Consider the following 16,621-nt stretch of genomic DNA (forward strand, 5'->3'; position numbering starts at 1 on the left):
CTCCTTACTTCGTCACTTCAACAGTTGACTTCAAGTTGGCGGTCACTCACGAACTCACGTGTCCTAATTGAGAAGTTACCCACGAAGAAGGATATGAAAAGATTCCCCTGAAGAGGCCTCCCGCATCCGTTTGGACCAACGAGGATACAAAGAAACAGCAGCACATGTCAGGCCCTTTGCAGTATTCACTCACTGTAGCAGATAACTCCAGCGGTTTACCATCCTCTTCGCCTTGATCAGCTCAATGAATCTAAAACAATCACTATTTTGTCTTTGGGCTTCCAAAGTTGTGTGCCTCGCCACTCTCTCTCTCTCTCTCTCTCTCTCTTGCTTCCGTTGTACTTCACAGCAACTCCTCTCTACCAACCTCCTCAGAAACCTCTCTTTCCCTTTTCTTGTTCCAGACGTCCACGCTGATCTCTCCACAAAATAGTGTCCTGAAGCCTCTCAAGCAAATCCTCTCTTTTCGGCATAAGTTTTTCCATTCGTTGCCCTCCTTTTTCTCTTTCGCTGATCTGCTTCTTTGGCACTTCATTCAAGCTTTAAGAGCGGATGCTCCTCCATAGGGATTCTCGAAACTCTCGTCGCAATCCCAAGAAGTCGTAAAGCGAGGAATAGGAAATTGAGCGAAGGACCCTGCAAAAGAAAAGAGAAAGGAATGGCACCTTCCAGTTGTCCTCAACTCTTTCTGTTCTATATTTGCTTCCAAAAGTCCTTTTTCCTTCTCTCACGCTCTCCGTGGACTTATGTGCTTGTTAGTTTCTCTTTTCCAAGGGTCTGAGAGAAGACTGATTTGCTCGTTATTGCCCCTTCTGCTTCTTCTTCGCCTTCTTGTTGCTTTGGTTTGGAGGCAGGTGAGGGAATGGTGGGGATTTCTGTTGGAATGGTGAGGAGCTGCGGTGCTCTGCTCAATGAGCTTAAGGTTCTTTCTTCTCTCTTTTTGTAATTATGGTTGAAATTGAGATATAGGCTTGAGTTCCAATTAGCAATGTTATTGGTCGTTCTCTTTTAATTGTTTCTGGAATTACATGTACATTTGAACGTATAGTAGCATCTTTAGCCTTTACAGTAATCAGTTCTCAGGCAAAATGGTTTTTCTGTTATGATTAGTAATTACGGATTCCACCAAAAAAAAAAAAAACTAGTTAACTTATAGATATATCTTAGCATTTTAAAGCCAGTCTAATGATATATTGTAATATAATGTTGAGATGTATCATTTTATCTAAAATTAGAAGAGAAATTACAACTTGCTGAAGTCGTGGATTATGTAAGTTATTTTTACATTTTATCGGTTATATATATATATATATATATGTGTATCTATGTATATATATGTATATATATATAATATATATATACATATATATTTACATATATATATATACATACATATATATATATATATATACATACATATAAGACGAATGGAAATATGATCCAAGCATAAAATTTTTGTACCTTTTTTCTTCTTCTGAAAGAACAACATTACAGTTCAATCTGCAGAACTTAAGGTGTCACTTTATGTTTATGTTTTCTAATTGCTGGAGAACAGCACATCAGGGAAGAGATTGGGGAGAGTGAGGCAGACAAAGAACAAATGCTGTTGGAGATTGAAAAAGAGTGCTTGGAAATATACACGAGAAAGGTTGATGAAGCCAGCAAGGCGAAGGCACAACTTCATCAGTCTGTCACTGCCAAAGAAGCAGAGATTGCAGCTCTTGTAGCCTCCCTTGGGGAACATACAGTTCATTCAACGGTATGCTGTGTCAGTTCAACTAAAACATACTCGAAGTGGTTTATATGCAATTTCAAATCAAGTAACTAGTAGACATGATCTGCTAAGCTTCTGCATGCACACATGACTGCATAGTTCTGATTTGTTGGTTCAACAGTCTTTCTGTTTTGTATACTTGTCTATAAGTAAATGTTGACAATGTGAGCCAAACCGTCCAAGCCTCTATTTCCTCTATCTCCGGTATTGATAAAATGACCACTTGCTTGATGGGTATATCTACATGATTTAAACCAACCATTGTTTTTAGTTTGCTTAATTTGGAGGTCATGACTTTTGGTAACTGTAGAAAGATTTATGTTAGGATGCATTATTGGGATCAAATTGTACGTTTTGTTTAATTGGATTCTAGCGGTCCTTTGGCTTCCGTTGTGTCACAGACTTAGTTGGAATTGCCTAAGTCGTGAGGCACCCTTACAGCAAAGACGCGAACTTAGCTTGCGTTGCCTAAGTCGCGAGGCACCCTTGTGGCAAAGACACGAACTTAGCTTGCGTTGCCTAAGTTGCGCTTCACCCTTACGATTTGCGTCCACAAAGATCAGCCCACTTGCAACCTCTCGCAGGTCTCGAAGAACTTGTAAAAGAAAAAGTTGATTAGTTCGAAGAACGAGCGGCGGACAAGTCCTGACGTCTCGCGAAAAGGGAAAGCTTTACAAGCAATTCAGCGAGCACCTTGCGTGCACAAGAGAAAAGAGGGAGAGAGTGAAAATAAGGACTTTAGAGGGTTGAACGAACAGCTGCAAGTCCATAAACAGCTGCTCACTAGGTGCCGGGTGCGACAACAAGTTCCCGTCAAGGTAACGTGCGAACTTACGAAAGATTGTTTAATGCCTGATACTATCCCGAAGCTCTATCCCTCATGGTGCCACCCGGGTGGTTCCAAGATGCTGAGATGGCTGACGTTTCACGTGCAGCAGCGGGCTATAGAAAACAGCCCATGACACGTGAAAACGGAGCTATTTTGGGGCTGTTTTGCTCGGTTCGGTGAGTGGTCACACTGTAGCACTATAACTTGTTCGAACTTACATTTTTACAAGCAAAAGGACTTAAAACCAAGCCAAAACATGTTGTAAAGCAGCTGTACATGTAGATGAGAGCGATAAACTGTTTGTTGAACGGAGTTGTTGCGTGTGCGCGATGACCGTTCGTGACATTCCCCCCACTCAAACTGTCGACGCTTATTGGTAGTTGTTGATAATTGTTTCTTCATATCGCAGGGCATCTTCGGGCTCCTAACTAGCTTTAGTTCAGGGAAGCTTTCGTCACTTCACCAAGTACTCGGTCTACTCAGCTCCACTCGGTAGCTTTATCTTGCGATTCGCTAAAATAGTTTCAACTCACTTCTCGTAGGAGACTCTGGTGGGGGGTAGCCGAGTTGGAACACTTTGGGAAGCATCTTGCGGATCCAAGTGGTAGGCTTTTAGGTTGCTGGTGTGAAGAACATTGTGAATTTTGAACTACGCCGGCAGCTGCAACTTGTAGGAGACGTTGCCCACCCTGCTGACAATTGGGAAGGGCCCTTCATACTTGCGCATCAATCCTTTGTGTACTTTGTTTTTAAAGAATTAGAGTGATTTTACTAACACCAAATCGCTGACCTTGAACTCTTGCGGTCGCCTTCCTAAGTCTGCCCACTTCTTCATCCTTTTTACCGCCTTCTCCAAGTAAGCCCACACAATATCTGCATTTCGGTGCCACTCCTTTGCGAAGTAGTAGGCTGACGGACTACTCCCAATATACCCGATTGTCATGGTATGAGGAGTTGACGGTTGTTGCCCTGTAATGATCTCGAAGAGGCTCTTATTGGACGCAGAGCTTTGCTGCAAGTTATAGGAGAATTGGGTAATGTTCAACAACTTCACCCAATCTCATTGGTTGGCACTCACATAGTGCCGAAGATATTGCTTTATGAGCGAGTTTATCCTTTCGGTTTGGCTATTCGTCTGGGGGTGGAGGCTTGTGGAGAAGTATAACTTGGACCTTAATAATTTGAATAGCCCAGTCCAGAATCGTCCCAGGAACTGAGCATCTCGATCACTGATGATATTGTGTGGGAGTTCCTAATACTTCACCACATCGTTCATCATCAACTTGATCGCCTCCTCTCTTGATCAATGTAGGGGAGCAGCAATGAAAGTTGCATACTTTGAAAATTGATCGACCACCACGAGTATCGATCCGAATCTCCCTAATGCGGGCAAGCTTGATATGAAGTACAAGGAAATGCTCTCCCATGACCTTTGTGGTATGGGCAATGGCTCCAAAAGTCCCACCGGCTTCTATTGCTCCACCCTGTCTTGTTGGCAAGTGAGGCATGTTCGAACATATTCCTCCACATTAGTCTCTATCTTTGGTCAATAGAAGGCCCTCTCCACAAGAGCTAAGGTTCTATGAATGCTTGGGTGTCTAGCCCAAAGGGAATCATGACACCCTCTTAAGAGTTCACACCTCGGATTGTCCACTCGAGGAACATAAACCCTATTTCCTTTGGTGTAAATGAGTCCCTCTTGGACCCAAAACTGTTGTTCCTTGCCTTCTTTAATGAGGTGCATTAGGGTTACTACCTGGGGATCACTATACAGACCATCCCTGATCCTTAAAAGGAAGTTGGAGTGCAACTGACTTGCTTGGCTCTGCTCTCCAATTGTACGGCATTCACCCGCTCCACTTTCCGACTCAATACATCGGCCATGACATTTGCCTTTCCGGGTTTATACTCCATTACCATATTAAACTCAGCTAGGAAGTCCTGCCATCGTGCTTGCTTTGGGGGAGAGTTTCTTCTGAGTTTGGAAATAGCTCAAACTGATATTGTCATCTCCTTTTCGTGCACTAGATACCGCCGCTCAGTCTCGTTGAGTTTGCGGCTCTTGTAGGCCACCGGATGACCCTCCTGCATGAGCACTCCCCCAATAACAAATTATGAAGTATCTGTATGGACTTCGAAGGGCTCCCCATAGTCCAGTAATTTGAGCACTGGTTCTTCCAACACAGTAGCCTTCAGATCTTAACATGCAGTTTCACATTTATCAGACCACCTCCAAGGCTGCTCCTTCTTCAGCAACTCCGTTAGTGGAGTTGCACGCTTCGAATACCCCGCTATGAAGCGTCGATAGTAGTTGACGAAATCATGGAAGGATCTCAACTCTAGCACCTTCTTTGGAGTTCACCATTCTGCAACCGCTTGCACCTTCGATTTGTCCATCCGAATGGAGTCATCACTGATTCCATGCCCCAAGAATAAGATCTCTGTTTAAGCAAAGTAACATTTCTCCCTTTTCACGAACAAAGTGTTCTCCCTGAGAACCTTGAAAATTGTCCGAAGGTACTTGACATACTTCTCGAGTGTTTGATTGTAGACGACGATATCGTCTAAGTAGACGACCACGAACTTATCCAAATACTCCTTGAATACCTGGTTCTTGAGAGTGCAAAATGTGGCCGGAGTGTTGGTTAAGCCGAAAGGCATCATCAAGAACTCAAACGCTCCATACCTGGTCATGCAGGTAGTCTTCTCTTCGTCGCCTTTAGCAATGTGCACCTGTCAATACCCCGACCGAAAGTCGAGTTTTAAGAAATACTTGGCTTTACCAAATTGGTCGAATAAGTCCGCGATGAGCATGATGGGATATTTATTCTTTATCGTCACTTTGTTGAGGGCTTGGTAATCGACACATAGTCGGAGACTCCCATCTTGTTTCTTCTGGAAGAGAACTGGAGCTCCGAATGGTGCTTTAGAACTGCGGATGAGATCACCGCTTAGCAGTTCACATAACTGCATTCTGAGTTCTACCAACTCTAGCGGGGGCATGCGGTAGGGTGGTTTCGCTGGAGGTTTCACTCTTGGCTCCAGCTCGATGTTGTGATCCATGCCTCTGCGTAGCGGAAGAGTCTTCGACAACTCGGGTGGTATAACGTCAGTGAACTCTTTAAGGATGTTCGCCACCACAGCAGGTTCATGAATGACCTTCTTGTCGAGTGGCTCTAGCTTCATAGTAGCCACAAATGTTAATTCACCTTTTTGTACCCCTTTCTTTAGTTGTAATGCCAATATATATTGGGGTTCCCTGGTTCCTCTTCGAGAGACGGGAACCACACAGGGGTCGTCACCTCCCATCACACATAGGGAGTTAAGGAACGGTATTGATACCAACTTTACCGCGTGCATAAATTCTATTCCAAGAATCAGTTGGAAGTCATCCAGTGGCACCGCCATCATGTTTGTGCACCCGCTCTATGTTCCGATCTTGATGGGAACTCCCTTTACCAACCCGGAGATTTGCTTGGCCTCCGAGTTCACCGCTTTTATTTGACCTGGGCTCTTCTCCAAGATCAGCCCAAGTCTCTTTGCTTCTTGATTGGTAATAAAATTGTGGGTAGCGCCCGTGTCCACCATTGCAAGGGTTATTTGGCCATTGAGCTTAATGTCTATGTACATCAGCTCGCCACTTCATGCTTTTTATAGCCTTGTCTTTGTGTTCTCCCCCACTTGACCCCGCATGACATTCAATAAACGCATCACTCCCATCCGGGGTCCTTGCGACTCCTCATCGTCGCTGCTGGATTCAGAACTACTCGAACTAAGAGTGACAACCTTGTCCTTGTCCGATCGGGGGGTGTCGATAAAAGCTGTTAAAGCATTAAGTGCCTATTTTTGTGGGCACTCCCTCACCAAGTGCGACCCTCCGCACAAGAAGCATCTGCCAGGTTTTGGGGTCTTGCCTTTTGGGCTTGGCCCTTTGTGGGAACTCGTCTTCCTTTGTTCGCCCCCGAGCTCCTTCCCTCGAGAATATTTCAGAGGGCGGTCGCTTGAAGATTGTTTCCTTTTTCCTGGGTCTTTAGAGGAAACAAAGTCGATGAACCTTTCTGCGGCAACAATTGCCCCGATCACGTCGGCGATATTCCTTCGATGTAGTTCTTGTTGAGCCCATAGCTTCAAACCATCGAGGAAGCTGAACAGCTTATCCTTCTCAGACATGTCTTGTATGTCCAGCATTAGCGCAGAAAATTACTTCACGTAGTCTTGAATAGAAGTATTTTGGTGGAGTTGTCTCAACTTCCTTCTTGCGACGAACTCTGTGTTCTCCGGTAGAAACTGAGTTCTCAACTCCCGCTTCAGGTCCTCCCATGTGTTAACTCGACATCGACCTTGTTGGATCTCCTCCCAACAAATTTACCACCAAAGTTTTGCATCTCCGTTCAGATACATTGTTACTATAGAAACTTTGGTTTTTTTAGAATCAGGCCTCGTAGCTCGAAAGTATTGTTCCATGTCGAACAGGAAATTCTCAAGCTCTTTGGCATCTCTGGCTCCTCCATAACCATGAGGCTTGAGTGCTCTCGAGTTTTGTGGTGGCGCAACGCGGGTGTTGCTTCCTCCCGCATTTAGTGCTCTTGTGAGCATGGTCACTCTTGAAGTGAGTTCCGCCACAACTTCCTACAGGTGTTGCATGGAGTCTTTGGTGTCATCTGACAATCGGTCGACTAGGGCCTCAACCTTGTCGATCCTGGACTCCGCTTCTTCTTACGAGCTTTCTACCCCAACAAGCCTTCGTTGGCTATGGTAGAGTTCCTCCAAGCTCGTTTCAAGGACATCCAAGCGGGTTTCCGCCGTTGTGAGTCTCTCCTTATGAATCTTTTTCCCGGTTGGTGCTCCAGATTGTGCCTCCTCTGCTCGCGGAGAGCAGCTAACTTCTCATTCATCATATTCGCTGCCATGCTCCTCCTAAGTGGCTCTAATAGCATGAGAGCGAGTGTGCACTTGCAGCCCACCTGCGGTTGCTTGGGGCAAGGGTTCGGCTTGCCCTGTCTTGCTTGATTCGCCACAATGCTTTGCCATGGCAAAGTTGCGAAGTTCCTTCGCTGCTCGCTTGAAGTGCTTGCTCGCTCTGATACCACAATATCATGGACTTAGCTGGAATTGCCTAAGTCATGAGGCACCTTTACGGCAAAGACGCGAATTTAGCTTGCGTTGCCTAAGTCGCGAGGCACCCATACGGCAAAGATGCGAACTTAGCTTGCGTTGCCTAAGTCGCGCTTCGCCCTTGCGATTTGCGTCCATAAAGATCAGCCCACTTGCAACCTCTCATAGGTCCCGAAGGACCTGTAAAAGAGAAAGTTGATTAGTTCGAAGAACGAGCGACGGACAAGTCCTGACGTCTCGCGAAAAGGGGAAGCTTTACAAGCAATTCAGCGAGCACCTTGCATGCACAAGAGAAAAGAGGGAGAGGGGGAAAACAAGGACTTTAGAGGGTTGAACGAACAACTGCAAGTCCACAAACAACTGCTCATCGGGTGCTGGGCGCGACAACAAGTTCCCGTCAAGATAACATGCGAACTTGCAAAAGATTGTTCAACGCTCGACACTATACCGAAGCCCCATCCCCCATGGTGCCACCCGGGTGGTTCCAGGGTACTGAGATGGCTGACGTTTCGCGTATAGTAGTGGGCTGCAGAAAACAGCTCGTGGCACGCGAAAATGGAGCTATTTTGGGGCTGTTTTGCTTGGTTCAGTGAGTGGTCGCACTATAGCGCCGCAACTTATTCGAACTTACATTTTTACAAATAAAATGACTTAAAACCAAGCCAAAACATACTGCCAAGCAGCTGTACATGTAGATGAGAGCGACGAACGGTTCGTTGAATGGAGTTGTTGCGAGTGTGCGACGACTGTTCGTGACAGTTGTGCCACAAAAGAGGAAAATCTTCTGTTCTTCAACACTGTGAATTGTTAACCGTGAAATTCTTTTTATGTTAGCCTTCATTTCCTCAATCATCTTGCACTAGAAGGTTATGCATAACCCTTCTTATAATCCAATGAATCAGATAGAATATCCATATGTAGACTAGCTTGTTTTTTTGAATTTACAACTCATACTTTTGTTCCTTTGTTGGCTTTTCTCATGCAAACACATGGATTATTGCTAATTTATGCTTCTTCTTGAATGACATGAACTCTAAGGTTAGTTCTTCCACTATCAATGAATTCATTTCTTTTTATCTGTGAGCATTTTAGCTGTGTGTATCAGCTGTCAGCTTTCAGGCCTCATGCTATTTGACTAAACAAGCAAACAGATGAACCTAGTGCCTCTCTTGGTCTTTTCAAAGTTCTAATGCCAGAGTTTGTATCAAATACTTGTAAAAAATATATCCATAGGCCAGAAACTGAAAACTATATTTTTGCTATTATCTTAAGTAGCTTGATTCCGTTAGACAGTTAATCACTCATTGCGTTTGCAATTAAAGCACACTTATTTTGTTCACAGCTTGTTGTTTTAATTTGCCTCTGCAGATTACCTGTATGGCATGTTGTTAAAAATATAGTACTTTACAAATTCTTTCAAAAAAATTTCATTCTGGTACTAAAATTCTTGAAAGAAATTATACTTGTGGACATGAGATGCTTTGTTTATTTTGGTTCAATATGATTCTATAAAAATATAATGACTATTAACATGTTATCTTAGAAATTTTTGGTTATTATACAATATGTATTACATTGTTTGCAGGAAAGGATTCTACCTATTCCATTTGGTACTGTTAATCATTTAAAATTGTTCACCTTTGAAAATGCACGTTAAACTATGCGGGATATTCAGCCTTCCTCGGGGAATCCAGAATTTTTGTGAATCTTACAGTCAGGAAAATGGTCAGGAGTATTGTGCCAAAAGTGCTTCAATTATTCACCTTTCTCCATTTCCATATCAACTTGACCACAAGATAATGTTCAATTGAGAAGCAATGTCAATAAAATTAACCTGCTGTATAAGTCAATTTTCAAGAATATGCGTATGTAATGGCTGGTGTTTTCTGGATTCCTTGACTTAATATTTGATATCTTTTGGCAATACATCATGGCTTGTCGTCAGATCAATATAAAGTTTTTTTGTATATGATTCTTTAGTGCTACTTTCTTATGAATAAAGTTATTAACATCTTTTAAGAATTTATATTATGTTTAAGTTTTCATGTAATACACAATGCCAACAGTCTCCTTCCCGGATTGTTAACTGGCTTTTGGACATTATAATGACATGAAAATAAGTTTGTATGCAGTTATAAATACTGTAGCTTCCTTTCATGATTGGAATGAGAAGGTTACCATTAGAACTGGCTTTATTTTACCATCACCATTATACATTTATTCACCTTCTCTTCTTTAACCCTTAAGCTATTGCAGGCAAGAATTTTTGGGTGCAACATACATAACCTGACTTCAAAATTTTCAAATTTGCTTCAGTTTTTGTTGGTGCAATGTATGTCAAGTTACTAATAGGTAAATCATGTCATGATTGCTTGCAGAAAGACAAGAAAGCAGCATCACTGAAGGAGCAACTAGCTTCTGTTACACCTATTTTAGAAAATCTAAGGATAAAGAAAGAGGAGAGGATAAAAAATTTTGCTGATGTGAGATTACAGATTGAGAAGATCACTGCTGAGATAAGGGAACGTGAACATCAGCATGATGCTATGACAAGTCTTGCCATTGTAGATGAACATGATCTCTCCATGAGGAAGCTTAATGAACAGCATGAACAACTTCGTGTACTCCAGAAAGAGAAGGTACTTCTTTTTAAGTATGAAAAGGAATTGAAATTGAATTCTCCTCCACTTTGAATTAGGAGCATTGGAGCTTCTATAAATACATGTTATTAACAATTGTAACCACGGCATACTAGTCATGGCACCTTGGTCTGAATATGTAAGGTAAGGAGATAGCAATTGAAAGCATTGATATTCGGAGAGAGATTTTGAACTCTCTCCCGTGATAGTTGAACAGATGTGAGGTGCATAATTTGTTGACAATAAAATTGTAGTTTATTAAATGTAGCACCAATTGTGTCCTTTATTTATGATATACACCAAATGTAATTATATCTGAAACGAGTAATAGAGATTGAATTCTGAAAAGAAAGATTTTGATGTCAGGTAAATAGGCACCACTTTTCAGTATCCTCAAAACCGAGAATGAACATATAGGTAGAGAGATCCATTCATGCCTGATTTTTCCAACATTAGGAATAATTTCAAGAACAATTTACTTATCTAGTTTCAATTTAGTCCTATTTTACTATTGACTTTCTTAAAGAATTTCACAATACTAACTATTTGCCTTTACCTTCCAAGGATTCTGTGAAGGTATCTCCAAGAATTATTCTCTGACCAAAAATTAAATGTTTACTTTGCTGGCCTAGAATTGCTTTTTCACTTATTTCTTCTCCCATGCTTTGTTAACCCTTCAATACTTTGCATCTAGTCCCTTGCTCCAAAGTTATTATGGTTCTGCTCACTTACAAGTGTGTATGAATACCTTGTATTTTAAATTCTTAATTTTCACAAATATGCTGAGCACAATACTTCCTATATTTATATGCATAAGATTTGATAAATGTACTGATAATTTCCAACATTTTCTACTTTCAAGTCTGATCGCCTTCATAAAGTTCTGGAATATGTAAACGAGGTGCATTCTCTATGTGGTGTGCTTGGACTGGATTTTAGGAAGATAGTAGTAGAAGTACACCCAAGTTTGCATGAGACTAGTCCAGGGCAATCTACAAATATTAGCAATAAAACATTGGAAGGTCTTGCTCTAGCTATCCTAAAGCTAAAAGCAGAAAAGAAGATTCAACTTCAGAAGGTTAGTACAAATTGTTGCCTTTCAAGATTTTCTCTATTCATTTTGGTTCCTATACTTGGTATCATAACAGTTTTTTATCTGTAGCTGCGGGAAACTATGAAATCATTGTTCGTGTTATGGAAGTTAATGGGTTCACCTGAACAAGAGAGAAAGCATTTTGAAAGATTAGCTTGCATCCTTGAGTCACCAGAACATGAAATTACACACAGTGGTTTACTCTCGCATAAAACAATTGAGCAGGTCTGACAGTTGATGAAGCTTAGAGATATTACCCTTGAACAATAGAAGTAGTTTGTTTTATCTGCACGATGTGTTTGACAGGCAGAAGTTGAAGTCAATAAGCTGACTAAACTAAAAGCTAGCAAAATGAAAGAACTTGTCTTAAAGAGAAGGTTAGAACTGGAAGAGGAATGTAGAAGAGCACATATTGAACCCGATACAAGCATGGCAACAGAGAAAACAGCTGCATTGATTGATTCTGGTGTGATTCATATTCTTTAGGCACAAGCATTGAGAGTACTATGGCAATTCTTCTATTTCATTAATTTTTAGAGAAAGTGTTATTAAGATTTCACAATATGTGATATCTTTTGTATTCCAGGGCTTGTAGATCCTTCTGAACTTTTGGCCAATATCGAGGCACAAATAGTGAAGGTAAAAGAAGAATCCATAAGTAGGAAAGAGATTATGGATAGAATAAGCAAATGGCTTGCTACTTGTGAAGAAGAAAATTGGCTTGAACAGTACAACCAGGTATCAATATTTGAAGATAAAATCCATAACAATCACATTTTTGTGGCTTCTCCTAACTGCTAGTAGCAACAATTACATTGCTTTGTCAACATACAACTGTTCCTTTGTGACGATGAAAATTTTAACTTCACAATTCCTAAGCTATGATTTTCTGAATGCAACCCTTCCTGTCCTGTACGCATGCAGGATGAGAACAGGTACAGTTGTGGAAGAGGTGGTCACATAAACCTGAAACGTGCAGAGAAGGCAAGGATCACTATTATCAAAATTCCAGGTATTCTCATGACACACCCTAAACCACGAGTACCTTAATCATATACTTATTCCTGACCGAAGATATTTGTCAGCTTTGGTGGACAATCTTATAAGTAAAACTTTTACCTGGGAAGATGAGAAAAATAAACCTTTTCTGTATGATGGGGTGAGTGAAAGTTTCTGTTTATTTTTGTAAACGGGCTTTTTGTTCAATCATCCTTTCTTCATCGGATTGGCTGTCGACTAAAGATGCCACCTTGAACTCCAGGTTCGTTTGGTATCCATGCTTGAGGAGTATAAGCTTACAAGGCAACAAAAGGAAGAAGAGAAAAGAAGAGACAGGGTGGGTAGCTGTTCCTTGCTAAATTACCTTACATCTTCCACTGCTACCTATAAGAAATCAATCTATCATCATCTTATTTGTTGTAGGATCAGAAGAAGCTGCAAACTCTACTGCTCACAGAGAAAGAAGCAGTTTTTGGTTCCAAGCCATTCCCAAAGAGGAGCAACAGCTTGAACAAAAAGCCAAGTGGGTATAGTTTCAATGGAAAAGGGAATGGTTTCATGACCCCTGTGCCACGACGGCTCTCGGCTGGAAGTGCGACCCCGGAGCTTCTCATACCACGCTCATATTCCGGTCGCCATAGTGGCTACTTCAAAGAGATGAGGCGGTTGTCGACCACGCCACTAAACTTTATTGCTCCACCCAAAGATGATTCCTTATCCACATTCACGTCTATCAGTGGTTCAGAACCCGAGTCTCCAACTCTAACTTGAAGGTCACCGGTACAAGCTTTAGAACTTTCTTTTTTTATGTATTTTGCTTCTTACATTGACCTAAAATTAATTGGATTAAGATTCCATAAATTAGATATATTTTGGACACTTCTACAGGGGCTTAAGACGTACGTTGGATCTACAGCTCAACTCTTGGAGTTAGAGAAGAAGAGTGCTACTCTAGCTGTAGAAAGAACGTACACTATGCTGCTACCATAGGGCGTAACTGTTGTGCTGTAATTTTACTGTGATAGAAGATGTTTGAGTGAGCTGACATATAGGTTGTAGATATTACCGATTAACTTGGTGTTCGATGTTCGTCTGAGGAGTGCCACGTGGTACTTTAATTGAGCTTGTTTTATGTAAATTAAGTTTGGAGCTTGGCAAAATGTACTCAATTAGTATCTTGTACCATTGGGAATTTAACTGGTGATGTGCAATTTTATCCCCTTTTCGTGCTGTCCCTTTTTATTTTATTTATTTTTGTGGTAGCTGCACTGAATGCAATTAGTATTCCAAGTCCTGTTGGCAAGTGGCTGGAGCACGATAACGAGGAGTTGATAATTGTTGGGAGAAAATTTTTTTTGTCGCAATCAAGGTTTGAGGAGATAGATGAGAGAAAGAGATTAAAAGAGAAATAAAAATATATACATTATTATTTGAAGGCTTAGTATTTAATAATATTTTACTCTATTTTTTGTATTCATATCTTAATTATTGAATTTTAGATTTTGATAATAAAATTAATTAATGAGTTTACGATCTAATTCATATTTAAAAAAAAGTGATGCAGAACTAATTTCGATTATGAAAAGATAAAACAATTGAAGTACAAGAATCAAATGTTGGGCCGAAGTTGAAGATCGGGTATTGGGCCCGAAGAATCGGACATTGTGTCAAGATCGGACGTTGCATGAGTCAACATGCGGATGGATTGAGCAATTTGTTGAAGGAGAGCATGATGCATCGAGAGTTTGGATGAACCAATGATATGCCGAACAACACAAGATTCTATATTTTCTAATCGTTTAAATCATGATCGTCGTAGTTTTAGGTCTCAATTAACTTAGATTCAAGTGTAACTATACTAACTCAATTAAGGGCCTATTGAGCCTAAATTGAGACTGATTTGGGCTCATTTGGAGGCTTAAAATAGTGATTCAAAGATTAGGTCAAGCGATGGCATTACCAAACTAGCGGTGGAACCGCCTATGAGCTTGAAAAGTTAAGAGCACAATTTTCCAAACTGTTAGGTGGTAGTATTGCCTAGATTGAGCGGTGGTACTATCAGCATTGATGCTAGCAAGTGGTGGTGCTATCCAGGCTAGTAGTAGTACCGCCAAATCCTCGTCTCCGAGGCTTTACCAGGCGGAGGTAACGCCCGTACTCGGAAGACATAGAAATTTAAATTTTTGGCTTCATTTTTGAAGCCATTTGGAGCATATAAATATCTCACTAATCCCTACTGGGTAGACATAAGAAAAAGTGAACTAAAATGCTAGTGAATCAAAGTTGTAATCTTGAAAAGTATTGAGAGTTCCCCTCCTCTTCTTAAAAAGTTTAAAATTTTGTTTAAGGGAGGTGTGAGACTTGTAAATGTTTTCTCCTAAACCTATAAAAAGGAGAAAGAGTTGTAATAAGGATAGTTGGTCTTTGTCCATTAAAAGAAGATCGTTAGTAGAAGCTGGTGGTCTCGACGGAGGAGGAATCAGAAGTGGATGTAGGTCACAACGACCGAACCACTATAAATCCGGTGTAAGTTTTTCTTTAAACCTTTTACTCTCATTACTTACTGATTTAATTGCTTATTACACTTACTCTAAGTTAAGCATACTTTTGATATCCATTTTTATTGAATGAAAATTTTAAAATCATCAAAATTTTTTGAAAGCACTAATTCACCCACCCCCTAGTGTCGCTATGATCCTAACAGTTGGTATCAAAGCCAGTATCAAAGCCAAGTTTCTCTCAATTAGTTTAGTACCAAAGAGAGATTAAATGATATTTATTGGCAATTAAGAATGTCACTCTATCACTCATCCTTCTATGTTTAGCGAGACATATTCACTTATTGAAAAATATGTATGTGGATTTTTTTTATTTTCATGGATTTTAACTTATGGAGTGTCATTGAAAGTGGTTTTAAAAAATCTTCTAAACCAATAAATAAATGAAATGATTTATAAATGAATTTTTTTTTTAAATACAAAAGCAATGAATGTCTTGTTTTGCTCTTTAGACAAAAACAAATTTAATCATGTTTTTACTTGTGAAACAACACATAATATTTGGCACATATTCGAAGTTACATATAAAGACACAAATAGAGTTAGAGAGTTCAAAATTAATCTTTTGGTGTACAGTTTTGAATTGTTTAGAATGAAATCAAGTAAAATTATTAGTGATATGTACACCCGTTTTATGAATATTGGTTTAAAAGCTCTTGGTAAAAGTTTTACTAATCTTGAACTTATTAATAAGATTTATGGTCTCTCCCAAAAAGTTGGGATCCAAAAATAACTACAATGCAAGAAGCAAAGGGCTTGAATAATTTTCTACTTGAAGAACTTATAGGGCTATTAATGACTTATGAAATGATTTGCAAGACACATAATGAACATGAGAACAACCTTCCAAAGAACAGGAAGGTTATAACATTTAGAACTAAAGAAGGCCACTTGAGTGAAAGCTCAAGTGATGATGATGATAACTTGGCACTTCTCATAAGAAAATTTAAAAAATTTATAAAAAAAAATAAAATAAATATTATAAAACAAGATAATAAGAACAAAAATGAACTCGAAAAGGACATAATCATCTGCTACAAATGTAAGAAGCTAGGACACTTCAAAAGTAAATATCATTAACTAACAAAGAAGAAGAAACTAGCTAAGAAGAAGAAAGCACTAAAAGTGACTTGGGATGAATCTGTTGAATCTCGGATTTTGATGATGAAGTCAATTGTCATTTGTTGTCTAATCTATGTGTTGAGATAAGTGTGCAGGATTAACTACGATAAGAGTAAGACAAGCAGCAGGTGTTGCGCCGGAGTCAAGATCATGATCACGTTGGGAGTTCGAGAGTTCGACGGAAGTTCGGACGGTCGTCGGAGGTTCAGCGAGGACAGATCCGAGAAGTCCAGAAGCTTGCCAAGCGAAGCTCGTCAGAACTCGCCAAGTGGATCGTCGCAAAGTCCAGGAGTATGCCGGATGTCCGCAGAAGGATCACCGAGGGTTATCGGTTGATCGACGGAAGTTGGCCGGAAACTCGCCGGAAGAAGCGATTGACGCATCGGAGCAAAGCTGCAGAAGTTGTCTTAGAGTTAATCGTAGTTAGCATGATGATTAAGCATGAAAATGGGAGGTGATCCCATTAGCTTAATCTTGGGGCAATTGGGCCCC

At 40.5% G+C, this 16,621-nt stretch overlaps 1 protein-coding gene across 4 annotated transcripts; it reads left to right on the forward strand.

Annotated features, from left to right (window-relative positions):
- The first annotated feature begins 277 nt into the window (after positions 1 to 277).
- On the forward strand, positions 278 to 13,696 carry LOC103988842 (65-kDa microtubule-associated protein 6). Of its 4 annotated transcripts, none has more exons than XM_009407499.3 (12): positions 278 to 922; positions 1,556 to 1,759; positions 10,097 to 10,357; positions 11,220 to 11,435; positions 11,520 to 11,675; positions 11,757 to 11,916; positions 12,037 to 12,188; positions 12,375 to 12,462; positions 12,536 to 12,609; positions 12,712 to 12,786; positions 12,873 to 13,229; positions 13,338 to 13,696. In XM_009407499.3, the coding sequence occupies exons 1-11, from the start codon at positions 863 to 865 to the stop codon at positions 13,218 to 13,220; spliced, it is 1,794 nt and encodes a 597-aa protein (XP_009405774.2). In that variant the 5' UTR covers positions 278 to 862; the 3' UTR covers positions 13,221 to 13,229; positions 13,338 to 13,696. The 4 variants fall into 4 exon arrangements, with proteins under 4 accessions (XP_009405774.2, XP_009405775.2, XP_009405776.2 ...); XM_009407500.3 differs by having other exon boundaries at positions 12,873 to 13,222; XM_009407501.3 differs by having other exon boundaries at positions 1,564 to 1,759.
- The last annotated feature ends 2,925 nt before the right edge of the window (positions 13,697 to 16,621 follow it).

Source organism: Musa acuminata, chromosome BXJ2-6 (genome assembly GCF_036884655.1).
Source record: "Musa acuminata AAA Group cultivar baxijiao chromosome BXJ2-6, Cavendish_Baxijiao_AAA, whole genome shotgun sequence".
Lineage (NCBI taxonomy): Eukaryota > Viridiplantae > Streptophyta > Magnoliopsida > Zingiberales > Musaceae > Musa > Musa acuminata.